Source organism: Sparus aurata, chromosome 17 (genome assembly GCF_900880675.1).
Source record: "Sparus aurata chromosome 17, fSpaAur1.1, whole genome shotgun sequence".
In the NCBI taxonomy this organism is placed as follows: domain Eukaryota; kingdom Metazoa; phylum Chordata; class Actinopteri; order Spariformes; family Sparidae; genus Sparus; species Sparus aurata.
In genome coordinates this window covers 13129030-13155022 of record NC_044203.1, presented here as the reverse complement: position 1 = coordinate 13155022, position 25993 = coordinate 13129030, and the positions used below count along the sequence as shown (strand labels likewise).

Sequence of the window (25993 nt, the reverse complement as noted above, 5' to 3'; positions counted from 1 at the left end):
CCTTAACGACAATGGCATGTAAAAGCTAAGGTAGGGCATGTGTTTCTTAAAAGGCACAATCAAACACAAGATAAAAATCATGATTTTTAAAAAACATTTTATACAAAACTGGTTTTAAATAAGACAAATACTACAAAATGAATTCAAAGAAAAAATCTAACTGGAGCAGCATTGCAAATGTTTAAAAAAAAAACATGAATATATACAACTGAACATTAAGTGGAAGGTGGTTTGATAACAAATTCAGAGGGGGAATACTTGGAGGAATGTCATTAGAGAACTCATCCAAGCATTAAAGGAAATGTTTTGGTTTTTTTTGGAGATAGCAGTTGATGTTGTACAGTTAATTACTTTGATTCTGGTTGCATTAAGAATTTATAGTTAATGATCAGCTACTTGAAAAAAATAAAAGACAAGACGGATAAAATAAAATGCCCCCCAGTCTGAGTCACTGTTGTCTGTGGTTCTGGCTCGCCAGGGATGAAAGATGTTTTTCTGACACTGAAGACGGAGCTGTGGTCACTGAGAGACAGAGGGCAGTGTGTGGACAGACTGTGAGGACGCAGAGCTGCCCTCTTTGGCTCTGGCCGCCAGCTTCTGCCTCAGTTCTCGGATTTCCTTCAGCAGTTCTCTTTCGCTGCTGTCTAGCTGGGCTCGGCCTCGGTCCAGAGAAACTGACAGAAAAAAAAAAAGGAGGACACAGGAAAATAAATTAGATAAATACTAGGGCTGGGTATCACCAGGTACCTCGCGATACAATACTATCACGATATTTTGCCCACGATAACGATAATATCACGATACAGCGATTCTGCGATAATCGATATATTGCAAGGAATTTCATCCACGATACATCACGATATCTGTGTCACTGAAGAAATTCAGGTTTATTGACTGCACTGAATCCATTTCACAGGAATTACAAAACATTGTCAATCAAATTCACATGAATGACAGCCAAGTAAACAAAGAGTATATTGCACAGTGTCTCTTCTCACACACTGACTACAACTGTCATTAAATATCTATATGTGTGGGTTTCAGAGCTACTTAAACCATTTTTCAAAATTTTATTTGGTTGTATACCTATGTTTAAATAAAGATAAAGCTGTCCTCCTAAGAGGGGTGGTGGTGGTGGGCCAAAAAAAAAAAAAAAAAAAAAAAAATTTTTTTTAACAATTTTAAATATCAATATTTGGCACCAGTGTATAGATAACGTACCTCAAGACGAAATATCGCGATATATCGTAGTATCGATATTTTGGCACACCCCTAATAAATACTATTGATAATGATGCTCATATAATGTCGAGCAGCAACAATTAAACAATAAGTTGATGGACAGAACATAAATTCGCAATTGATTAATCATTTCAGTCAATTTTCAAGCAAACTGCCATGATCTACCTTCTCTGATGTGACATTAAAGTGAATATCTTCAGGTTTTACACTCTTGCTGCCTACTGGCCAAACAAAAAAAAACAAACTAATTATTTGAGAAAATAATAAGCAGATTCATAAGTAATTAAAATATTATTTGGTTAGATACTATCTCAACAGAAGCTGTCTTTATCTTCTCTTTTTTAATCCCAGCACACATCTACAAAGACTCACAGTTGGTGGAGGTGCTCTCTGAAGGTGAACTGCTGTTCAGACACACCATGTTGGTTCCTGCCTGCTTTGGAGAGGTGGCGCAGTTGAGTCTCACTGTTGGACCGCCGGTGCTGGTTCCAACGGAGACAGCAGCAGAGGCACTGTGTCTATGAGGAAGTCCTCTGGTTGAACACAGTGGCCTTGTCTGTCTCTGGCTGTCTGTTACAAAGCAAACACTGAGGTTAGATCCAAGTCTGGATAATAGACAGATCACACAAACCTGGTGTATGTGTAGTGATACCTGTGTCTGCTGAAGTCAGGGGCTGCTGCTGCTGCTGCTGCTCTTGTAACTGTTCTCTGGCACTCATCACTTCATCCCACTGCAAATTAATAACAAGTACCGGTGTTTCACACAATGAATTAAGAGCTATTTGGTGACACAGATTTTAAAGGTAATAGAAAAGCCCATACTTTCTGTCATACTAATTGCACATACACAAGCCAGCCTGTCATGTAAACTGATGTGTTGACAAACATTCTCTTGTTTTTCTCACCTTCCTTCCTGCCACATCTCTCACAGTGTCAGCCAGTCTCTCCTCCTCTGCCAAGGTTCGCCTGTGAAGCTCTGCCAGTCTCTCCCTCTTCCTCTCCTGCTCCGCATCCACCTGCTGCAGGCGCTCCGCCACCTCTCTCTGCCAGTCTGACTCCAGGCCCAGCTGGCACGCCTCCGCCAGGGACTCCTCCAGGGCCTGTGTGTGTGTGTGTAGAGAGAGAAAGTTACCTTTGCCAAAATCAGTGTTTGAATGACTGTGACTTTGATAGTTTCTTGTAAAGCCAGACGGGTTTACTACGAGTCCATTGAGATTGTGCGCTGACATATGTCAATATTATCGCCACACTGGAATGTGTCACTGACCTGCATGTTTGTCTGGCTGCTGTGTAGCAGGTCTGTGTAGCTCCCCTGCTCTCTATCCGCCCTCCTCATCCTCATCCCCACCTCCTTCTCAACCTCCTGTCCCATGCGCACTTGCTCCTTCAACAGGTGCTAGAAGAAAAACAAAGAAAAAATAAACTAAATATGTCACAAAATATTTATTGTTTTACCAACCATAAGAATCACTGATCATAAGAATCTTAATGCAGGCCACCTAGTACAGAATATATGTGTTATCCATTAAATAACATTATATCTAAAGGGTATAATACATTTTTTCTCAAGGTGATGCAAAGACTCTCCAACTTTAAGACTGACCTGTAATTTTTGTCAAACATTGTGATCTATTCTGGTGATTTCTAACCTTTTGTTTTTTTTTCTTAAGGAACCTGTTTTCTATCACTGGGTAAACTGAGATCCCCTGACCAAGTGACATGTTTCTCTGGATTATCTAATAACAGTAGTACAGAACCACTCATCAAAAGTACACTTATCACAAATAGTGATCATAATAACTGCAGGAAGTTTGTGTAAAACTAGCGATTTGGATGTAATCTGAGCAGACTAGTTCCTGTGAATATTGCATCAGACAAAAATGTTCCTGTTATTTTTGTCTATCTGTGTTGTGTATTTTATTATATTTAACAATCATACATATTTTATAGGCTTTTTTTGAGATAGCCTGTGTTTGTTTCTCACTGACATTTGACTGTTGTTCAGTTAGCTCTTTAGCTGTTTTAAGTGTGTATTTTCCTAATGTAGAACTAGCCTATTTACCAGAGAGAGTGAAGACACTGATAATTTGGCTTCTGTTCAGCTCACGTTGCCCTGATCCTATTAGATGTTTTTAGTTGATATCTTGAATGATAAAAATAAATAAATAAATAAATACAAAATGTATTTAGTTTTCTGAACTGAACTGAATAAAATGCTAGGCAATTAGTCTACTGTATATCTATTTTGTAAAAAAAAACCTCTTAAAATCAAGAAGGCCTCACAACCTCAAGGTGAAGCTTTGGTGACGCCTGGTTGGTGTTGGGACCATCAGGTTGGGAACCAGTGATCGATATCATATCCAGTGAAAAAGAAGTGGGAACCTTCCTCCAGGTATTTCAAAAGTGAAATGTGTTCTATGTTTGGGAGGGGGAACATGTCACAGGAGGAGACAAAAGAGGCAGCTGGGAGAGAGGAAGGAAGGTTAAATGCAACATTCTCCTCACCTGTTCAAGCCGCTTCCTCTGAGCCTCCAGCTCCATCTGTCTGACTTCTAGATCCTGAACTGCTGCAGCTGTTTCTCGCTCCCGCAGATCCATCTGTAGTACAACATAAAGGTTATTGTTAGATAAGTACCATATCATAAAATTATTAAGTCAATGACAGACAAAAAAAAGCACATTAATCATGATTAACTGAGACTAGAAGGGCTGATCTGTGAGAAACCAACCCCCCCCCCCCTCAAAATTATATAAAAAAACAGACACTCTTCGGTCCTGAAAACACATGCAATCTAGTTTTAGTTATTTTTTTTAAATTCTGCGTAAAAAACAGTGATTTGCTTTTAAGTATAAAAACACAGTTCTTTGGAAAAAACCTAAATGACAAGACATCACTCCTTTCTATAAAAATGTCATCAGGTCGTGGTTACCTTCCTGCTGATCTCCTGCTCAAGTTCTTGGATCTGCGAGGCCTTCAGGTCCTGCTGGTTTTTGAAGAAACGGCTTCTGGTTGCATCCAGCAGCTGTATCTCCTTCACCTTCAGCTCTCTCTTCATGGCTGCCAACCTGCAGAGGATGGAGCAGTGTCAACAACCAGTTCTGCTCTACACCATCTTTTTTTATTTGTTCCTCATGGCTCAACTCTGGAGGTATGAAGTGTCTTTTTACTTTGCCCTCTGCTGTGTTAGTTTTTCCTCTTCTTGTGCCAGGATGTTTCTGCGCTGTTCCTCTGCCTTCTGCAGCAGCTCCTGCATTCAAATCAAAGTCCTACGATTCACTTCACTTCATTTCCATCCATAGGTTGCATTTCATATGCTGATTAATAATTAATAATAATAATGCTGTGCCTAAAATTAATTTTGAAGAACTGTGGATACCTGTTGTGCATAGCAAGCCTCCTCTTCAGCTTGTCGACGTACAAAATCTGCACGTAGGGCTGACACCTCCTGCCTGATGAGACAAAACATTTATACACATCATCTGTTGCATATTTTCTGACTACAGACTCTGAAGTGTACAACTGTACATTCATTTAGTTAATTAAACATGCATTTTCTCACCTCTCGCGGAGATACTCCATCTCCTGCAGTCGTATCTTCTCCCTCTCCCGACTCTGGTATTCCACAATGAATTCTGGGTATTGGTTAAACACGGGGTACTGGTCTTTGGTCAGCGGTGTAAAGTCAGAAAGCATAGTCCTGGGATGGATGTCGGCTGGTGTGCTGCCCATGAGCCGGTAGGCCTCCTTTATCATGGCAGTGACATCCAGGTTGTTACGGTGGTGGAAGAAATACTGAGAGGAAACGATGACAGAGGATTTTACAGACGAGAAAAAACTGACTGACTATGGGGCTGATTTTATCTTTAGAAGCGAGGGCATATCGGTTACCTCAAAGTCCTGTTTCTGGGAGCACAGAAGGAGAGGCTCGCGGCAGCAGATGATGTAGGCCACGCAGGCCATGAGCAGGAATGAAGGATGGTTGGAGAAGATCGAGTCAAAGACTCGGAGCCACTCATCACGAGTCAAAACCTCTGAGAACAACGTCTCCAGCAGGGGCCACACATACAGCTATAACAGATACACACAATAAAATGTGTGAATGTAAACAGGGCAGAGACATGTGGTCACATGGGTGTTCCTGGACAGCCTGTTGGACAACTCGTGCACCCTTTTCTGTCCATTGTGTTTAGCTGTGGATGGTTGTGGTTACCTGTGAGGTGATGCCACAGTCCACCAGGTGTTGCAGCAGTTCCTTGTCGTGATGGGCCAGAACGTTCTCTGCCATGCTCAGGATGTTCAGAGGAGGGTTGGGGAAGTACTCGAACCAGTGCTGACACCAATTCACTAAACAAACAAACAAACAACAGACTTGACTTTGCCTGAAGACATTTTGATGCCTAGTAAACAGAGTCTTCAACCTTGGCTTGCTAACACTGAGAAGTAGTGTTGTTTGGTCGTACCTTATTAATGTAGCAGTGTGAATCTCTACACAAATCCTGCAGTAATTAAAGGCAGAGGACTTGAAGATGTAGCTCAAAATACTGTAAAGCTTAAATGAAGCAATGCTGTGATAACAGCTGTGCAGAAAACCCTTAATATTCATATTTTTGTGTTTTCTGAGAAAATTGCTCTTCATACATATTCACAACAATTAAATACCTATGACAGTGGCCACCACCTCGAAGCAGAGCATTGGGTTGTTCTGGAAGAGCTTGACGAAAGGGAAGGCTATCAGGGGAAGGTACTCCACCTCCCCAAAGATGGCTGCCCAGTGAGCTAAGGCAGACAAAACCCTGCGGAAGAAGAAAAGAAAAATCATTGAAAAAATCATGTGATTTTAAAATGGATTGAAAAAAGAAAAAAGGTTGAATTGATTATTGTTTATTTCAATTATTGTACTTATGACCATCATGGGTACCTCTGCAGTCCCCTCTGCAGCTTGTGACTTTTGATTGGATATTTATCATGCAGAGTGAGGTAGGCTGAATGCAGTCCTTTGTCAGTCAGGCTGCTGTATGACGCGTGGTTCTCTGGGAGACACAGCAAAGACCGCCATACAAACATCCTGCAACACGGACACACAGAGTAATCATGTAAATCTTACAAATACATGAGCATGACAATGTTGGCATGCATGTCATCAGATACATGAATGGATCTTCTTATGATGAAAGTAATCTTTACCTGTATTTAGCAGGATACTCTCCAAACGCCTTGAGCAGAGCCACCAGTCTCTTCTTATTCAGACCAGCAGGCAGTTCATTCTAATGACAGACACAAAACCACAACACTCTATTAAATTACAAAGTTTGATGGAAAAATTAAATAAATAAAAAAAGCTTTATGTCACTCAACAAAAGGAAATGAAATTTTAAGAAGTGCATGTTAGGACGAGTGTTATTCGCACCTCTTTATCCTCAGCTGTAGACCCAGCGGGGGGTCTGAGTATCTTCACCTGTGTCCGCCTCCCTGAGCTCTTAGCTGGTCTCTGAACCACCTCTGACCTGACTTTGACCTTCAGGTTAGACAATTCCTGATCGGCATCACCACCAGATACTACTGCCACCTGGGAGGGAGGAGGCTGGGCACACATGCAGAAAATAAATACACACATATAGAGCAACATCTGATCAGCAACAAATCAACTCTAGCCCTGCGTATATCATTAGAATGTTATCAAGCTGACTGTCACCTTGTTTAACTCCTGGGTGAGACTCTGAACGCTGTAGACGTTGATACTGCCGTTATCCATGATGGCCGCAACATGTCGGCCGTTGGGGCTGACCGCCACTGTGGTGATCGCGTTGTCATGGGAACCCATGTGGAAGAGCAGCTTGCAGGTGTGAATGTTGATGAAGCGCATCATGCCGTCCTGGCTCAGTACACCAAGCGTCTAAACAGAAGAGAAAATAATACAAAGGACGGACAAGCTAAGCATGGAGAAACATGAACATGTTAAATAAATGTACAGACACTCTGAAACGGAAACAAACAAAATCCACAGCAGGAGAAAGAGGAGGTGAGAGAGGCGCTCTGTTGTCTGTGTACCTGGCTGGCTCCTCCATCAAAGCTGTCAGGCAGAAATTCCAGCTGTCGCACGGTTCGGACCTGGGTGGGCATCTGAATCACCCTGACCAGCTGTCTGCTGTCCAGACACCACAGGTGGAGCAGGTTGGAGCGCCCACCAGCAGCAAGGCTCTTACCATCACTGCCAACACAAGTCAGGTATATCAGTGTTTTTATGTAGTCTTCTGATTCCCATTTACTTTCACTTTAATTTTTAAACTAAAAACAAGTAAACAAATAGATACAATTACGAAGAGATCAAAAATGTGTGTGCCAAAAGACTTATTCCTTTAAAATATTGAAGTAAAAGGTCAAGCAAGCCATTAACGGGAAATACAATGACAAACAGCAGTGCAGAGGAAGTGATTCACATAAAAAGCCTATCTATATAGAAAGGGATTAAAGTGATGAAACTGATTTTGCTTGCCTAATTTCCTCAGACAGGTCATTCCAAAGTAGGGGCACCTTAATAGAGCTCAAGAGCTAAAAGATCAGCAATACAGCTTGTAGCCTTTCTGTGCTATAAAAGAAGTTGGTAAAATCTTAAAATCAATTATAATCTTACTGGTAGCCAGTACAGTATCTAGGGGCTAAGCAAGGGGAAAAATGTAGTCAGTTATACTGAAAAGCTACATAATCCATGAGCTAGTTAGCGGTTGTGATGTGAGAGACACACCGTGTGACAGCGAAGGCCTTGTAGGAGATTTTGGGTCCGCAGTCGGGGACCGGGAGCTGATATTTGCAGAACAGTGTGTCGCTCTCCCAAGCAAAGATGGAGTCATCACTGAAACAGCTGAGGATGGTGTTACTGAGAGGCAGGAAAAACACCTGCAACACAAACAACAGGGAGCTATAAATTTGCCTGGCATGTAGTATTAACATCTTACAATTAACCAATTACCAACTCCTAATTTGACAAAACAACACAATCCTTGGACATGTGATTATCTTCATGAAGTGTTTAAACTACCATTTGTAAATGTTTTCATTTGCTAAATCTGTATATTTACCCTCTGAATGCCAACAGACTGTTTGATGTTGAGCTTCCTCTTCCTCTGGAAGGTGTCCAGATCCCAGAGCTGAGCCGTGTCCAATGATGTGCTGATGGCGTAGCGACCAGAGCTGTGGACAGAGATGGATGAAACTGCTCCCTCGTGACCTCGCATCCAACTGACCAACTGCTTTGTGTCTTAAAGAAAAAATACCAAGTGAAAATTCATTAAAAATAAACCTGTGCGAAAAAACAGAGTACATTCATGAAATTATTAAAAGACCTAAGTGTGTGGATGTTTCCATCCTACCTTTGTCAAAGCACTTGATGGTGTTGTCAGCCAGAGCTACAAGGAACTCTGTGGTCCTGCGGAGGCTGAAAGCCAGAGCAGTGCAGGCCTGTCCCGTCTTCTGCACTAAACGAAATCTGCACCGAGAAAGAAGCAATGACAAACACGAGACACGAGAAATGTGAAGTATGCTTAGTTTGAGTGTATGCTCACTTCAATGTCTTGTTCCACTCTACTCAAGGGTAAAATTTATGATAGATACACAGTCGGGTACTTGTAGATTAAAAAAGAAAAGAAAAATGGGAACAAGACAAGAGTGTGTAGTGTTTTTCCATCTTCTTCTTCTGCCCTAAATACAAGGACAGTTAGTCGTATAGCATGTTTATCTTTATTCTAATAGTTTTTAATTTTATTTTTTATTCAAATTGTTATTTTATTCTTTCCAATATCTCTCTATTATTGTCTCTATTTTTGAGTGCTGCTACTAATTTCGCTCTGTACTGCTGTGTTACCTGCAAATTACTCCCAAGGGGGATCAGTAAGGGAACATCTTAATCTTAATCTTAAATAGAAAACATTCTATGACACAAATTATAAGGTTTAGTAAGTGGTCCATGACATCTGTGAATATCACAGATATCATGGACCACATAATTCTAATAATAATAATAATAAATATGATGTGTTAACAAACACTAAATCCAATTTAATTATTGTGGGGGCTTTTGAGCATAGTCAGACCTGTTTCTACTGATGTCAAACACATAGATGTTGCCATGGTGATCCCCTGCCAGGAAGGTGTCTCCTGTGGTGTCAAAGGCCACATGGAGGAAACGCACCGTCTTGGCCTGCTGAGCAGTGCGGACCACCGTCACCAACACACTGAGGAAGACAAACAACACACATTAAAGGGGAAACACACTAAATCTGAAAGCATTCAGAGTAAAACCAACACATTTCTGTGAATCATGGCTGCTCTCTAGTGGTCAGAATACACACAGAAAAAAAAACAGCAGTTAAATGCTATTCTCCTGCAATAGCTTGTGACATTGTCAAAAACACTTACTTAATAAAATAAAGAAAAACATGTAATTTTCAGGGCAAGATTATATTGGTCACATTGGTTATAGGTTTAAAATGCATTTAATTAATCACCTACATATTAGATTAGATTGAACACTACACGAAAACACTGACAGTCACACTGAATATAGTGTCCGTGATAACCAGGTTCTGACCTGGATACATTCAATCTTGATTTTTAATTTAGTCAAAATTGACCAAGACTCTAGTCTTAGCCTATACACTTATAGCTCCCTTCTTGACAAGTGGTTATCAAAGAGGATGCTTACAATAAGGAATATATCTTTATAGAGCTTTGATATTTTCCATCTTCATCCTCCAACTTAAACATAATCAGTTACACCTTTACTCTAAGTGGAATTTAGGATAGCCAAAAAGAACAACGACTAAAGAAAATCTTTGTGGCATCCGTTGTGAGTAAAATGCTTTAGCCTATATAGTTATATATATTGTTTGCAATTCAAGTGTATGTAACATGTAACAGGAGTGCAACAAGTGTGACTGAGCATAACTAAATAGGAAGCAGTTAGACTCCTTGTACTGTTATGTGGATGAGGTATATGTCAGGGAGAAGTCCTGCAAAATAATCGACCTAAGTCTGTCACCATCAGGCACACCTACAGTAGACCTAATTAAGCATCATTAGGCTATTTCAGACCTACCCCTTTCCTGGTGTTGGTTTTCGATGCCAGACTTTCCCTTCTTCTTTGTTTCCGATGTCAGTCACCTCCATTTTAAAGACGTCTGTAAGATACTCGTTATAAATATGGGAAAGAAGAATATCTCCCTTACTTAACGCTAACTTACTGTTGCTGCCCCAATTTGCAGTAGCATGGCTAGCTAACGGGCTAACCGACTAATCTCTTTTCACAGGCGGAGCAAACAGCGCGAAATTTGAAAGAGCAACATTCAGTTTATTTAATTTAAAGTCACGATCTTAGACGACGTGAAGCTCAGCACCATTCAATGTAAATCAGTTCGGCAGTTAAGCTCCACGAACTACGCGAACAGTTATCGTCAACTTCGGCTTCAGAAGACTTTTTGGGAGTTTGTTTTGAGGACGGTTATTTTGTCGCTCAAAGTTGACGTAAATGGTAAATAGAAGGGTGCATCATGGGAGTTGTAGTTCAAATACGACTAAGAGAGTAACTAAACCAAACCGTACCTTGTTTCATTTCATTACTAACATCTCTGAGAAGCAAAGGCAAATATTATTTTATTACAATATTACCACTCTATTTATACATAGTTTTTTGTTTTGTTGTTTGTTTGTTTTTTGTTGGTTTGCTCTGAGTAATTAAATCTCAACTGTGTTACATACTGTAAACTATAATTCTTAAAGGAAGTATAGATGAAAACCATGATTAATGTCATTATACATAAATGCTAATTCAGATAGAGCAATATTATTATCTCCTGAATATCCTCTATAGACCTGAGATGTTTCCTCCACTAAAAAAAAATAACGATTTTCAATATGGCAAGTCCTTCTCTGTCTCTAAAGATGAATAAAATATGTTCTGTCTAAAAGTCACCAGAGTGACTGTAATGACTGTAATTATCATCCAATCTTCTGGTGGATACAAAAGTCAGTGTTTATAGGCTTACCATGGTTGGAGGTTCATTTCAAATTCAAAAGCTGTAACGCTAATCATCATATTAATATCCACCTATTGCGTAAATATGGACATGCAATAATAATAATAATAAATACTCAGTTGCATGTATTCCTCCAATTGAATATCCTCTTCACTAGTTCATCTATTAAAAAGCTACCAACCAAAAATTATGTCACAAAAAGAAGTAAACGTTCGCTCAGACTCACTGCATCATCAGCCTAGGTCAAACATTGCTGATATAATACATTGACATTTCATTTAGGACATTTTTTGGATGCCTTTGTCCTAAGTGACTTACAGTAATTCATACATACATACATACATACACTGATGGCGGTGGCTTCCATGCAAGGTGCCCACCAGCACCAGCACATCAGGAGCTGTTTGGGGTTCAGTATCTGACCCAACCACACTTTGAAATGCAGATCAGGGGAATCAAACCAGTGACCTTCAAATAACAAGACGCTGGCTCTAACCCTGAGCAACAGCCACCCATAATACAAAACATGTACAATTCATAATACTGTGTTGTGTTAAAGATGACCTCAGAGATATCTATCCTGTTTTGCAACATCATAAATATGTTCATTGAATCAAATGAACAATCAGCCTATTCCACTTCTTTTCTTCACAATGGGCTACATCATTCCGAAACCTAAAACACCTGTCACACCAGTCAAATGAGAACATTAAGTTTCATAAACCGTAGTTATTTGCATGAATAATGTTTCTCAGTAATGTTTCTTAGAGACGCGGGCTGCCATCCAGAGACTCCTCCATCCTGATCTTCTACTTCTTTGGCTTTACTACTGTTCACGGCCACAAGTGTTGGCACGCCTCTTTCTGTAGCTGGCTGCCTGTGGATGGTCGACTATCAGCGTTTGCATATTTCACAGGAAGTACAATAATAACACAAAGCAAAACCAAAACATGTTGGTGTGAGTGTGTGAAAATACATCCGTTCTAAGATTTTGCCTTCAAACTAAGTGCATATTATAAACCTGTATTATAAATAAATACATAGATAAATAAATAAATACATACATGTGTAATTTTGCTTTGATTTTCTTTGTACAGAAACAATATTTGATTCTCTAGAATATAAGTTCAGATTTAATGTATTCTTTATAAGCAGATGCCTTTTGATTTCACTGACTTATTCGTGTTTGCTCTCGAACAGTTTTCGATTATCATTATTATCAGTAATAGCAGTAATTTGAGCTCGTTTGGTTTTACTTTGAAAAGCTGAACCGGATGTATCTGCTCTCATCTCGGTACTTTTTAAGCTAGCTCCCTCTGATTAGCCACGTCATGTAAACTTAGCAGTGAAACATTTCTCATATTAGGACAGCGAGGGGTCGCGGTTTTGGGGGGTCGTTGGTTAAATTTTAAAGAGGAGCTCTTCTTTCAGGTTTATAACTCGGCAGTAATTGTATGGAAAGATGTCAGATATCGGGGACTGGTATAAAAGCATCCCTTTGATCACCCGGTCCTGGTTCACTGCCTCGGTTGCCTTTCCCCTGATTGGGGTACTACGACTGGTAGATATCAGGAACCTTTTACTGTTTCCGGAGCTGGTCATCAGCAGATTTCATGTAAGTTATCATTGACTGTGTTCAGCTTTGTGCGATGCAGAAGTTGATACCCTGTGTGGTTGTTGTGTTTTCGATGTGGTCGGTTAGTTATTTAGCAAGCAGCTAGCAAGGCTCACTCAGCAGGCCTGAGCTGTGTGACAGCCAATGAGAGGGCGCTACGCAGGAAGTTACGACTTCCGGATGCTGTCACAATGCTACTTAATGCAGCAAGACTGGAATATGGTTTACATTTAACATCAGTGCCAGAAATATTCAAAACATATTGGTAACTACAAATGTTAACGTTGTCGAAACATTGTCTTTTTTAGCATTTGGTTGAATTAAAACAGACTTTGTTGCTGTGCACGTCACGCTACAGGAGAGGTATTTAGGATTCTGCTCGTTAGTAATGAGCACCTCAGGCAGCGTTTTTACTTTCTATCAATCCGCCGCTGGCAGAAAGCTTCTCTGTCAGGTCAACAACATAGATGAGGAGGAGGGATGTGTGAATATGTATCCTGAAAGACCTACCTCGGACCAAAAATAGTCCCTGCAGCCTCTTAACCTGCAGTAGTGAAAGTTACACTGAGGTACTTGTACTTAACTTATTTCAGAGGGAAAAATGTTACTATTAATGCCACTACAGTGTAATTTTATTTTGCAATATGTACTTGTTTCTTTTAAAGATTACAACTTTATTTTTTACCTAAAGATGTTTAAATTGGATGGATAGTAACAGTATGAAGTATTTAAAATAAGCTCCACGTTCACTAGCCACTGCAATAAAACGCTATTTCCACAGTAGCAATAACACATAAATGTAATAATAATATATACAATAATTCACATCATATAAAAGTTACACTTATGAGTATAATAGCAGAATGACCTACTCTTAAGGGAATTTGTCTCTTAGTTATGTCTTTTCACTGAGGGAAGATTTTGAACGCAGGACTTATAGAACATATATTGGACTTGGATGGTTTAAGCAGTGGCATTACATTTACCTGAGTAAAGGGTTTGAATACTTCTTCCACCACTGTTTGTTGGACCAATCATTAGCCTTTCTGTAGTGTTACATGACTGTACTGTTTAACCTGCCAGAGAGCAAGCGGACGTGACAGTCACCACAGGTTACTGATATCTCTGAGAAACAGAGGCAGATATTATTATGTTATAATAATTACTCTATTTACTCAGAGGTATTTTGTTGCTTGGCAACTGAATGCGAAATTAAATCCCTACCCTGTTACATACTCTATAGGCTATTAATCTTTAAGGGAAAAAATAGGTGAAAACCAGGATTAATATTATTATAATCAAATGGTAAGTCAGTGCAGTATTACAAGCTGTGGACCTTTCAAGTTTGAAGATATTCTGTTTAAATGTCACCACAGTTAGAATGAATTGTTATCCGATACTCTGGTGGATACAAGTCCATTTTTTAGGCTTACCATGGGGGGAGGTTCACTTCAAATTCAAATGCTATAAAGCTAAACATGTTCAGATCCACCTATTGTGGAAATATGGGCAATCAAAAACTAATAATTAATACTGGGTCAGAAGCTGTATATATCTAGGAATTTTGCATGTATTTCTGCAATTCAACATTATTTTAATCATTTAATAAATTGTAATTATTATTTAAACTGTTAAACATACTTTCGGTAAATTGATTTTGGTCTATGGGTTAAAAAAACAACAAAAGGAAGATGGTAAACAGTGCCTGTCAGAAGGTGTGGGAGCTGCCGTCCGGTATGAGTGGCTAGAATCAGACTGGTTTGTTGCAGTTTGATATCCTTTGAGTGAGTAATGAATTAATCAACTCGATAACCGCATTCATTTTATTGTACTAAAAAAGATAAATAAAGATTATCCAGCATATCTAGTTACAACTAAGGCACAGTCACAATATATTCCACTTCAGTATTTGACATTTTAATTGTTTCACGGTGTTATCACCTTGATTAAGATTAAATATAATATGCTCATGACTTCTCACTTCACCTCTTAAATGCTGTATTGATGTGACGTCTGTTGCCATCAAACAAAAGCTTTAACTCTGATAGCGAGTTAACAGACTCTTCCGAGGAACACCAGCTGTCGGCTGCCACTGTCTCAGTGTTTGAAGTTTTTTCTTTACAATCCACATGAGACTTCATGTGTGTTACAAGCGTGGCCTTGAAAGTCTGGATCTGTGAACAAACGCCGCTGTGTTGATGTCTTCCTACATTTCTGTCTGACTCGCGTCTCGTCTGTTTGTTTCAGATCTGGAGACTTGTGACAGCCACCTTTTATTTCCCAACTGGGTTTCTGTACCTGGTCAACCTCTATTTCCTCTACCACTACTCCTCTCGGCTGGAGACAGGTGAGCCTTTTGGCCTCAGTGGCTTTTATACACACCCATTCTCACACACGCTGATGCTGATTATGCCAATGCTAATGTTTGTCTTGGTATTTTTCTCCAGGGTTGTTTGATGGCAGACCTGCGGACTATGTCTTCATGCTCATCTTTAACTGGATATGTGTTGTTGTATCCTTTTTAAGTGGCACCACAAAATACAATCTACCTACAGTGAATCATTCCCCCAGCATCTAAGGTTACATCCTGGTTTGCCTGATTTCCTCTCCACCATTGATTCCAGCTCTCGGCTGCTTCCTTTGCCCCTCTGCATCCCTCTTTCATCTGTCTTTCCTCCACCTTACTCTCTCTCTCTCTGCAGTACTGTGCCATGTCAGGGTGGCTCTGTGCCAGTGGCCCAGTGTCAGTCTACCCCTGCAGAGCAGAGAAACCTAATCTAGGTCACATGCAGCACCAGCAGTGCAGCCTGGCCCACATCTCCACACTGTGCCGTTTTGTCAGGAGTTCAGCTCTGATTGCCAGCTTGTCTCACATTTCAGACAGTTTCTTGTTTATAAGAAGTGTTTTTGGCAACATCCTGTTCTCTTTAAGCCTGATGTAAACCAAGTGTTCAGTCTTTGTTACCACAGGCCAACTGTGGGGGGGGGGGTGAAATAAATGTGAGCTGTGGGAGATTAGGCAAGGTCTGATCTGCCAGTTTCAGGTGCCTTTTTCAAGGTGAAGTGATAGAACTTATGGCTTCAGTATGATTGTATTGGTTGTTGTCCTTGACTCCAGCTGTAGATAGTCGGTATGATGATGAACATGCGGGTGAGAATCCTCCTTTCTCTCTCTCTCTCTCAATATATATATCCCAACATGAAATTATGGCCTATGTATACTGTGTATATAAAGCTCAAAGCAACTGTTTTAAGTTATCACTGAGCTGTAAAGATTGTTTCATAATTCAAGATCGCCACTTAAACTAGCCTTACTTAAAGGTGCGATATGAAGGAATTCATACTATACAGACAACTCCGCTAAGCGCTGCTAACTGTAGCTGGTGTTAGCTAGTAAATTCAGTTAACCCTACAGCTAGCAAGCGAGCCTATAAGCAGAGTGTGCTCAGCATGGGAGCTCAGAGCACCAGCGAAACGTTCGGGCTGTCATTTCTTGAGGTTAAATGGGGCTAGCCTAGCTGGTTAGCTCGCTAACTTCAGTATATATCTCTGCAACACAATACACAGACACCTTTGACATCATGTCAAAACTGTTGTTTCTTCACATTCTGTTGATAATTCTAATGCAAATTCTTACATATTGCACCTTTTTTAAAAGCTTGAACTCTTGCAAAAATAGAAAAAAAATCATGCAGCTTTAGTTGACTCATATATTGTTCTTCATGTTGTCATCAGCTGCTGATGATCCCACTGATCATGTCAGTGCTTTACGTCTGGGCTCAGATCAACAAAGATGTCATCGTGTCCTTCTGGTTCGGAACACGATTCAAGGTACCTCATGTTTTATCACCATCACATCACAAATTATACTTGTGTTTGTTGTCAGAGTATTGTCAGATCACATGAAGCAGCATCTGTCTTTGGTATGGATTGTCATCATGTGATGATTATTTCACATCAGTAATGCTCCCTGGTTGTGCAGCCTTCTTATAACTCGACACAAGGATAATATTAACAGCCATATTAATTGTATTCTTCATATTTTCTGTTTCCCTGCCCTAGGCACATTACCTACCTTGGGTCATCCTGGTCTTCAACTTCATCATTGGAGGCTCGTAAGTCATTTTAGTTACGATAAGCTGAATCATAGGTATATTTTAAACGCACTGCTCCATAAATGTACATCCAGTTTATTTACATTAATAGGGAATGGTATGACAAGAAGCAATATATAGTAAATATAAGTGTTTTAAGTTACAAATTCTGCAATGTTAATATTTCTCCTTGTCTGTGCTATGATTGTGCAGTTTTGTGGATGAACTAACAGGGAACCTGGTGGGTCACCTCTACTACTTCCTCATGTTTAAATACCCCATGGACCTGGGAGGTCGCTCCTTACTCTCCACACCAGAGATCTTGTAAGTTTGAGTTTTTTTTTTAATTTTGATTGTCTTTAGTTTTGGCCTCCATTCTTTTTTTAGTTTCAACAATTAACTCAACAACTTCGTTGCGGAATTTGGGGATGTTGATGTTGATGTGTTGTACACATCTTTAAAACACCCCTGTGTAACTTCTGAATGAAGAAACAACAAATTTTTCCCTCTGTTCCCACGGCATTGAACATGTCTATCCTCCTCTCTCCAGGTACCGGTACCTCCCCAACAGGAGGGGAGGGATGGGTGGCTTTGGAGTCCCTCCTGCCAGGAGACCAGCTGCCCAGGAGCAAGCAGGAGGTGGAGGCGGCGGGGGAGGAGGACGCTACAACTGGGGCCAAGGCTTCCGTCTCGGAGGAGAATGAGAGAACACAAAAGGAGAGAGGCATGCTCCCCCATACTTTGCGCCCAGAAACAAATGGCCATGCAGTTGATGTTCCAGGTTAAAATGCTTGCTTTTTCACATTCTTTCCTGTTAGACCTCGTCTTAATTCATATTCTTGTTTAGTTTTAAAGGGTTACGGCAGGAATAAATGTGAGAAAGCATGCATCTTAACCGAGGCCACACCTCATAGCAGGACTCGGACTCTGACTTTAGGCTCAGCTCTACTATTCACTCTGCTGCGGATGTTTCAGTGTGAAGCAGATAGAAGAAAATAAGAATAAAAAGTTTTTTTTATGTGATGATTCTTCTTCCCCTCCCCATTTATTTCCTGTCCTCTCCTCACCCCGTTCCCTGCCGCCCTCTCTCCACACTCTGCCATTGGACTGTCAAGACAAGAGATGTTGCAGCTGCACCCCAGCACGCTGTTGATTTTGATTCTTGTGTTCCCGTCCTCTCTCTCCCTCTCTGTGATGCCATATCAGATTACATTGTAATTACCGATGCACTGGGAGTGTGTGCTCTGCCACCCCTCTACACAAGACAGGGCAAAGCTATTTAGGGAGCACTGTATCCAGGTCTGAATTTACATGGTGTAAAAATGTTTAAGCGTCCATGGCACAGACTTGATCTACCTGTCTTAACTCTGATCTTGATCAACATGAGGTGAAGACGGGATTTTTCTTTTGTAAATATAACAGTTGTTTATTGAAAGGACGAGTGAGTGTCGGTGTTTCCATGATTCTCGAAAGTCAGCCGATCTCAGCCAGTTATGTGCTGGCGTGGCTGGTTAGGTATCACTCTGACTGTAGCTGCAGAATACAATTAAGGCAAACACTATTCTTTATTAATGAATCTGACATTTTTTTTCTTAATTTAAATTAATTATTTAATCAATTATTTCATTTTAATCTGAAAAAAAGGTTTTCATTGATTTCTTTATGCCTCGACAAACTAAGTGAAGCAAACTAAGCACAACACAATTTCATACCGTTATACTTTTTAATATTTGGCCACCTTTTCGTTCATACAGTGATCTAGGGACCTTATTTTCCTATTAAAACAGATTGTGTATTCAATTAAGGTAAAATGTTTCTGAATTTGTATTATTACCTTATTTATATTGTTAATACTTCACTTCTGAGTTTAATTTTTTTCATAAAACTACATAGTGCCCCTTTAAAGATACAAGAATTACCCTGTCAAGTTTAGGCAAACTCAGATGAACAGAGATTATTCTCCTCACTGTGCAATTTAGGGTTTTTAAAGTTGTTCTGAACACATTTTGTACTGAAATAAACCATTAATCTTCACCATGCTCACGGTACCTCCCTCCAAACTGATGCACAGAATCAATGCTGGAACACACAGACTGGTTTTACGGTTGGTTGTGTATTTATTGAGTTACAGCAGACTTAAAAGTAGAAAATGAAAATGCAAGCGGTTTTCCATCCTAGCCAACCAAATGTACAGTATCCCAGATACTCGTCTGAACATGAAACTAAAGCAGCAGCAGCAGAAACGACAGACATTCAGCCAGCAAACAGCCACACACACACCTGCCATTCAACCAGTTTAATATGACGGTTCAACTTGACTGTTTTGTTGCAGTTTGCGCCAACAATCACAGATATCCCTTTAAATCATTTTTGGAAAATCAGTTGTGAGAAATTGAAATTCTGAAGCACATGCAAGCAGCTCGTGTTGTGATCATCCGAATGGCGTTTTGAAGACGATCAGCACAGGCTTGATCATTCATTTCTGTGGCTGAGATGCGTTTCAGGTGTTCTGAACTGACTGTACAGAAATCAACTAAACCCAGTCCGGCTTTGTGTAGAAGGACAAACAGAAAGCCTGGAGAGAAGACAGATGTGCTCACAGATCACAGCTGATCAAAAGTGGATATTGGACACGACTCAACTAAAGGACCTCGAGTTATTTTGTCATGCGTGAAAACACTTTTGCCAAACTGTTCTTGGCAAGTTCAGTCAAGAATATTTCAAGTTTTTCAAACAAAGAAGTGAAATGCTGAAGTTGTCTTCGCCGGTCTGCACTGTGCCCAGACAGCAAATGTCAGATAAAGAGAGCTGGAAAGGCAGCGTGGTGCGATCACACAGACACTCCACTCTCTTCTCTATGTCATTAATCAATTCTATATCAGGAAAAAGGAACATTCTGTGCCGTTTAAACATGCCTCAGGTGCTGATGCAAGAACCAGCTGATTAGAAAAGATGCTGGAAGTCGGTACAGTGCATTTATTCATTCCTTCGCCCTAATGCGGTTTTTCAGGTTTGTTTGTGTTTACTCTCTCCCCCCAGCAGTGAGGCTGACCTGTGTTCAGATTGCTCCTTCTAACTGCCCCTCAAACACCTTCAGTGTAGTTCTATGAGGGTGAGTCAAGGTGACGCAGCAGAAGAAAAAAAGGAAAAGTTACCGTTTCCAACAGTTCCAAAAATGAAGTGGCCTTAGCGTTGGATATCTATCACTACCACGGGGATATAAGCAAGTGCCATCAAAGACTACTCATAATGAGTAGTGCGCAGGTATGATTTTCAAAAAAATAGGGCTGATTTTCAGCAAATAACAGACTATTATACACTTTGAGCTTAAAACAACAACAAAAGAAACATTCCAAGTTTTGGGGCAAGTGTCAGACTTTTTTAAAAATGTAACAAAACTCGCCTTCCAAGTAAAACTGTACAAACTTTTTGTAATACAGAAAAATATTTACATGGGTGCTTCTTTAAAAAAAAAAAAAAAAAAAAAAAAAAAAAAGGTGTAGTAGTAGTAAGAACAATGCATCAAGTCCAGCTTTGGCACTCCTCTTAATGTCAGCATCTGCTCCACACATCAGTGCTTCAACTGTGGAACAACAAAGTCAGTGCCCGGCGCTTAGTGATGACATCACAGGCAGACAGTTACATCACTGGCTCCAAGTTTGGTCATCGTGAGTCGTCGCCTTATGGTCGGTGACTCAGCAGTCATGGATTTACTCGACCTGGAACGGAATGAGACAGAAACGTGATGAAAATTAACAAACCGGCAGGAAAACATCTTTCAAGTAAAAATCACTGTTGGCCCATTTCAAATAATTTGCATTTCATTGTTTCATAGCAATGTTTAACAAGAAATATCATCAGCTGACACAAACATGGTATTATGCACATGACATGAAAACAAACCGTGAATACAAAAGCGGAAATGATTATAATATAACAAGTAACTAAATGTAACACCACCACTTTTGTTCTGCCCTACTGTGACACTAACACTGTATGTGTGTCTCTCTACATCTCCATTGCTAATGATGGTGTGGTCTAAATATCATCCTGCCATCCCAGTATGCCATCTTTTTGAAGGACCAATCAGAGGTAATTACACCCTAATAACTTCCTGGGTAGCTGAAGGCTGCAGCTGTGGCATCTTAAAGGAACAGTACATAATTTATTTATCTGTTTATTCGAGTTACACAGTGACCCCTTTCAGAATCCATCTCCGACCTCCATCCATCCGTTCTCCAACACCAATTGTTCTCTTTCAGGGGTCAGAGAGGGCTGGATTTTATCCCAGCATGCACTGAGTGAAAGGCACCCTGCGCAGACGCAGCCATGTCCTACTTGTCTTCACCTACAATGAACCCTTTTGAGATTGGTATAGATGCAGTAAAATCTTTATTACTGATGTTACAGCAGCAGTAATAAATGTTTTCGTGATGAAGTGAAATGCTGGGACGAATTACCCCTCGACTCCATAGCATTTTATTGTTAAGCTCATTGTTTCAGTTTTATGATCTGCAAGTTTATCGTTTTAGTTTAGTTTACCAGCGTCAAACCATAGATGATCTCAGCTTGTGAAAAGAGTTAAGTGATTAGCAGGCTAAAGAGCCGGTCATGTTTCTCTGGACATTCATCAGGTGTCCAGGAACGCAACTACCAATGAAGGCTAATGTTGCTATTTGTATTAAGCAATAGTTTGCTGTGTCACTTTTAGAAAAGAAAAAACAACAACAACTGATTCATGCTTTTACTTCAGGTAAAACTGGATTCATCATAGGGTTCTTTGTTAAAATGAGACAAGCATCAGAGGACGTACACAATATTAGACTTTTCCTTTATTTCCCAACACACTCACCCATACAAATCACATACAGGTTTTCTCACCAGTTGGACCTACCATCAACCAGTGACCCTCCCAGGTTGCTCCAAGGTCAGCACTTCAGTGTCTGTTGCCAGCCTTTGTCTTTCCACTGCTTCCTCACTCTCCTCCCCCACTGCAACAGTCACCTTCACCCACCTGGCAAAGGAAACAGACAGGTGATAAGTTCAAACACAGACTAATTCCAGGAACCAGAAACAGGAATCAGAGGATGAGTTTTATTGAATGGTTATGTGAAATGAAAATCCGGCTGCTGCAACATACAACAACTGCAAAGAATGCATTAATTCAGCATCCACAAATGGCGGTGCCCATACAGTTCTGTATTTTTAGACTGTTTCACAAAAAAACCTTAAAATAACTCCTCAGATATTCCTAAAAAAAAAAACAAAAAAAAAAAACTAATACCAGCTGAGCACACCAGAAAATATAAATATAGGATAAAAGATCTGTTTCCCTTCTCTTCACCCACCTCCCTTTGTCAGCAGTACCAGAGCCGGTCTGGTCCGGTCTGGTCCGGCTCATGTCCGTCACACTGTGGGCTAATCTGTCAGTCAACCACTGGACTTTGTCTTGGTCGGACAGCTTGGAGTGCTCTGTTACAGCGGCTGCGTTCTCTCCAGTCTCCTCCACTGCAGCAACGGCTGTAGTGTTAAAAACAACAACAGAAAAAGCATAAAGTCAAACAAGGGGATTAAACACTTCAGATGACTTGAAACCAAACCCTCCTCTGTATTCTCCTCTAAAACTCACCTGTCAGAGCCTTGACTTCTAAGGAAACGCTCTGGTTTTTCTCAGAGCTCTGGCCGTTCTGTTCCTGGCCCACTTTCTGCTGCTCTGCAAGGTTTTGGTTTTCCATCCAGTCCAGAGTTTCACCGTTCTTCAGTGCCGAGCGATGGTCCTTGAACCAGCGCACAATGTCCGTGCGTCCCAGGCTTGTCTGGACCTCCAGCTGGCTGTACTCCTCAGGAGATGGCCACTGAGTCCGACAGAACATCTGTTGAGACAGATTATGTAACGAAACATGAACATTTTAAGTGGTGAAAAATACGTTAAGTCCACTAACAACAAAATGCTTTATTCGGCCTGTATTATAAACAAACTCCAAAATCAAAGATGTATTGGGGAAAGTCAAAGATCGCTTGTAAATATCTTAATTAGAACCCATTTTTTAGCCATGCTAGTGGCAGGACTCAAGGGAGAGCAATGTTGGTTAGTTCGTCCCTTTGGTCCAGACAAATGAGCATCTTAACTATTGGAAGGATTGCCATAAAGAGGAGAACTCATCGTGTGATTAATGTTGAGGTGAAATGTTCAAAATCACAATCTGTTAAGTAACGATGAGAATGTTGTTCAATAAGCACAGAAGAGTAAAAAGTCATCATCCAATACTTTGGTTTAAGCCCAATTGCTGGAAGAATTTATGTCATTCCCCTGAGCCTCAGCTTTGTGTACTTTGTTATATTCCGCCATTGAGTGTGTTTGTATTGTGCTAATTAGTCAGTGCCAGCATACAAAGTACATTTACTCAGACGGATACTGCACTCAAGTACAATTTTGAGGTAAACACTCTTAAATTGAGCATTTGCATTGAGTTCTATGTTCTACTTATACTCCAATTCAGAGGAAATATTGTATTTTTTACTTATCTATGCTTATTTAGCAGCTTTAGAGAGCACAGTAGTAGTAGTAGTAGTAGTAGTAGTAGTAGTGTGTCCTCTCAAAAGCTTCCGTAATGTTGTTGTTGATGTTAATGACATATGGGAGAGAAAATGAAAAGACGATTGTTGCTGCTCAATGCACTAATGCACCGTCTCCATGTCTCCCGTTCATTATCAAACCTGCCCAGTTAGGAGAATCCAAGACACTTTGTTACATTAATGGCTGCTGTGTTTTTTTCCCGTGGGCACTTGTTAATGCGTTTCACTCAATCGTGCCATTGATATTTGCGTTTTCTGAGCTTAGCGTCCTCAGTATAGCTACCCTGCTAACTTTGTTTCAAGCTAGTGAAGCTGAACACAGCTAAGTTAAGGACATGTGCGCAGAAGACACTTTTAGACTCAACACGGGGATGTTTGTGATAACGGGAGACAGTTTACTCGGCTGTGTGAGTTCAGTGGGTCAGAGCGACAGCAGCGGTGACTACAGCGACTGCAGAATGGCAACTCTGAGGGTCAATTCAATTCCTCTATCAGTATGTTTCACCCCCAACCCTAATACATAACATCTGATGAGCTTATAGAATAACTACCCAATAGTATGTGAAGCAATTAAACTCAGTTCCCTCTCTGCTCAAGTTCTACCAATAATATAATAGTATAAAGCTCAGGCGTCATCTTTCTGAATCATTTGAAACTTAAAATGCGTTTTCCTAATACTTGCACAGAAGTGATAATCTCAATGAATGACAGCCTTACAATGCATGACTTTAGAATACTTGGTCCGAGTTAGTGAGCGCTTTATTACTTTTCTTCCTACCTCAACAGAATCTTAATGATCGAACCACAACGTGATTAAAACAGTTATAAACAGTTGTCTCCATCTTTTTTTTTTTTTTTTTTGCGCCCATTTCTCAATTCTCGCCAAACTCCCTCTGGCACTGAAACAGAGATGAAGCTCAGGGGAGAGTAGCTGACTGTCACTGTAATGATTCAGTTGAGAATTATGTTTACAGTCCTACACATTTACCTTTATGCTTCATGTGGGTGTAATGATAAATACATCTGCTTTGTTGACAGCTTAATATATGGCTAATGGACTGTTTTTTTTGGCAGATTTCAAAATGTGCCATCGGTAGCTGAAATATATGGGTCATCATTAACTGACAGCCTGTGCCTGTGAAATGTGTTACAGAGCATAAAACCAGATATCTCATGGATATATGTTCCATTTATAGGCTCCGTAATCCTATGGGATGCTGCCGTTTCCTAGACGCAACACGACTGCAGCTCCGTCTCTTCAGTCTGTCAGATCTGACCTTGTAGTCTTCCTGCCTTCTTATCTCACTTCTAATATTAAAGTATCAGCGCATTTCATCATGTAGTGTCAATCACACAGCTTTTCCTACACAATACCTTCAAGATAAATCTATTTCACACGACACCTCACTTCAGATTGTATTAAAAAAGGTGCCATCTCATCAGCTAGTCTCTTTAAATTCACAACTCATTAATGTCCTGATGCCTTTAAACAGCCCATCAGCAATTAAAACAGTATTCATCTTTATGTCATTATAGCTTGGATTAACGTTCTAACTGGTGTCATGTTTGAATACTTTTAATCAGGGCCGGTGTTGACATGTTTTCATTAGCTATTCTCACCTCTCTGAGCAGGCCGAGGGAGCGGCTGCTGATGGGGGCCGGGCTCGTGGAGGCAGACAGGATGGGAGGATGGGGAGAAGAGGAGGAGGATGATGTGAGGATGGGAGGCGACGCTGAAGCGGAGAGGGTCGGCGGATGGGGGGAGGAGGCCGCGAGCACAGGAGGGGATGATGAGGAGGAGGAAGAGGAGAGGATAGGAGGATGAGGGGAGGAGTGTAGAGATTTCCCGTCCTGCTCCCGGTGATGCGAGGCCCCGTTGAGCAGTGCTCCCGGCCGCTCCACCCTGTCCTCCGTGCTCTTTGAAGCCATGGTGAGCAAAGCCTTCTCCATATTGTCCCTCAGCCCCCGGCGCTCTGAAAACCAGCAGTCCACTTCCGTCTTGGACAGCTTGGTCTCCTGGGCCAGCTGGTCTGCAGGAGAACAGAGTTCAGTGGATCAGATGAGCTGCGTTACCTTCAAGTGGAGGGTTTTTTTGGAAACCTGAGAATTCAGTCCCTCTCCAGGGGACCTAGAAATGGGCTCATTAAAAACATTTCTGCTATTCCTGTCATGCAGGCACCCACCAGAGACAGCCCTGCAGCTCCTTTGGGGTGAAGGAAAATTAAGTCACATGCTGTGAAGTAGTATAAATAGAAGAAAACACCGCCGGATTTATTTAAGTTATTTCAACATGAACTGCCAATTTCACCGGCTGATTCTCACTCTATGTATCCCATCAGGCACAAAGCTCTCTAGAAGCAGTGTTAAAACTTATTTTCAACTGCAAGGTGATTGAAATTGGTCTCCGATGTTGCTTACATGGTACAAATAAAATAAA

The 25993-nt window shown here is 40.6% G+C and overlaps 3 protein-coding genes across 4 annotated transcripts in view; 1 reads left to right on the top strand and 2 right to left on the bottom strand.

Annotated features, from left to right (window-relative positions):
• Positions 1 to 80: 80 nt before the first annotated feature.
• On the bottom strand, positions 81 to 10752 carry tbc1d31 (TBC1 domain family, member 31). Its single transcript, XM_030394193.1, has 23 exons — positions 10335 to 10752; positions 9331 to 9471; positions 8611 to 8726; positions 8320 to 8498; positions 7986 to 8137; positions 7292 to 7451; positions 6936 to 7136; positions 6651 to 6824; positions 6428 to 6507; positions 6162 to 6308; positions 5903 to 6036; positions 5454 to 5587; positions 5132 to 5311; positions 4803 to 5035; positions 4620 to 4692; positions 4411 to 4490; positions 4173 to 4308; positions 3748 to 3840; positions 2510 to 2638; positions 2148 to 2342; positions 1895 to 1973; positions 1615 to 1812; positions 81 to 674 (listed from the first exon to the last, which is right to left on the bottom strand). The coding sequence occupies exons 1-23, from the start codon at positions 10403 to 10405 to the stop codon at positions 520 to 522; spliced, it is 3240 nt and encodes a 1079-aa protein (XP_030250053.1). The 5' UTR covers positions 10406 to 10752; the 3' UTR covers positions 81 to 519.
• A 1795-nt stretch (positions 10753 to 12547) lies between these two features.
• derl1 (derlin 1) lies at positions 12548 to 18419 on the top strand. 2 transcript variants are annotated; one of them, XM_030393507.1, is made up of 8 exons: positions 12548 to 12886; positions 15134 to 15233; positions 15334 to 15398; positions 16011 to 16037; positions 16622 to 16717; positions 16949 to 17001; positions 17194 to 17304; positions 17531 to 18419. In XM_030393507.1, exons 1-8 carry the CDS (start codon positions 12734 to 12736, stop codon positions 17682 to 17684), a joined length of 759 nt encoding a protein of 252 aa, XP_030249367.1. In that variant the 5' UTR covers positions 12548 to 12733; the 3' UTR covers positions 17685 to 18419. The 2 variants fall into 2 exon arrangements, with proteins under 2 accessions (XP_030249367.1, XP_030249368.1); XM_030393508.1 differs by lacking the exon at positions 12548 to 12886 and adding an exon at positions 13272 to 13455.
• A 655-nt stretch (positions 18420 to 19074) lies between these two features.
• zhx2a (zinc fingers and homeoboxes 2a) overlaps positions 19075 to 25993 on the bottom strand; it is a 33782-nt gene continuing 26863 nt past the window's right edge. The window contains exons 9-13 of the mRNA XM_030393506.1: positions 25177 to 25586; positions 22610 to 22853; positions 22329 to 22500; positions 21875 to 21994; positions 19075 to 20699 (exon numbers count right to left, since the gene is read on the bottom strand). Coding sequence (XP_030249366.1) covers positions 21877 to 21994; positions 22329 to 22500; positions 22610 to 22853; positions 25177 to 25586 — 944 coding nt within the window. The 3' untranslated portion in view covers positions 19075 to 20699; positions 21875 to 21876. The remainder of the gene's footprint in view (positions 20700 to 21874; positions 21995 to 22328; positions 22501 to 22609; positions 22854 to 25176; positions 25587 to 25993) is intronic.

Excerpts from the sequence above, each read along its gene's own strand:
- tbc1d31 (XM_030394193.1), bottom strand. The coding sequence starts at position 10,405 with ATGGAGGTGACTGACATCGGAAACAAAGAAGAAGGGAAAGTCTGGCAT. Across the intron at positions 5,588-5,902 it reads GGTGGTGGCCACTGTCATAG|TGAATTGGTGTCAGCACTGG; the intron begins GTATTTAATTGT and ends TTGTTTGTTTAG. Across the intron at positions 1,974-2,147 it reads GAGATGTGGCAGGAAGGAAG|TGGGATGAAGTGATGAGTGC; the intron begins GTGAGAAAAACA and ends ATTAATTTGCAG.
- derl1 (XM_030393507.1), top strand. The coding sequence starts at position 12,734 with ATGTCAGATATCGGGGACTGGTATAAAAGCATCCCTTTGATCACCCGG. Across the intron at positions 12,887-15,133 it reads TGGTCATCAGCAGATTTCAT|ATCTGGAGACTTGTGACAGC; the intron begins GTAAGTTATCAT and ends TGTTTGTTTCAG. Across the intron at positions 17,002-17,193 it reads AACTTCATCATTGGAGGCTC|TTTTGTGGATGAACTAACAG; the intron begins GTAAGTCATTTT and ends ATGATTGTGCAG.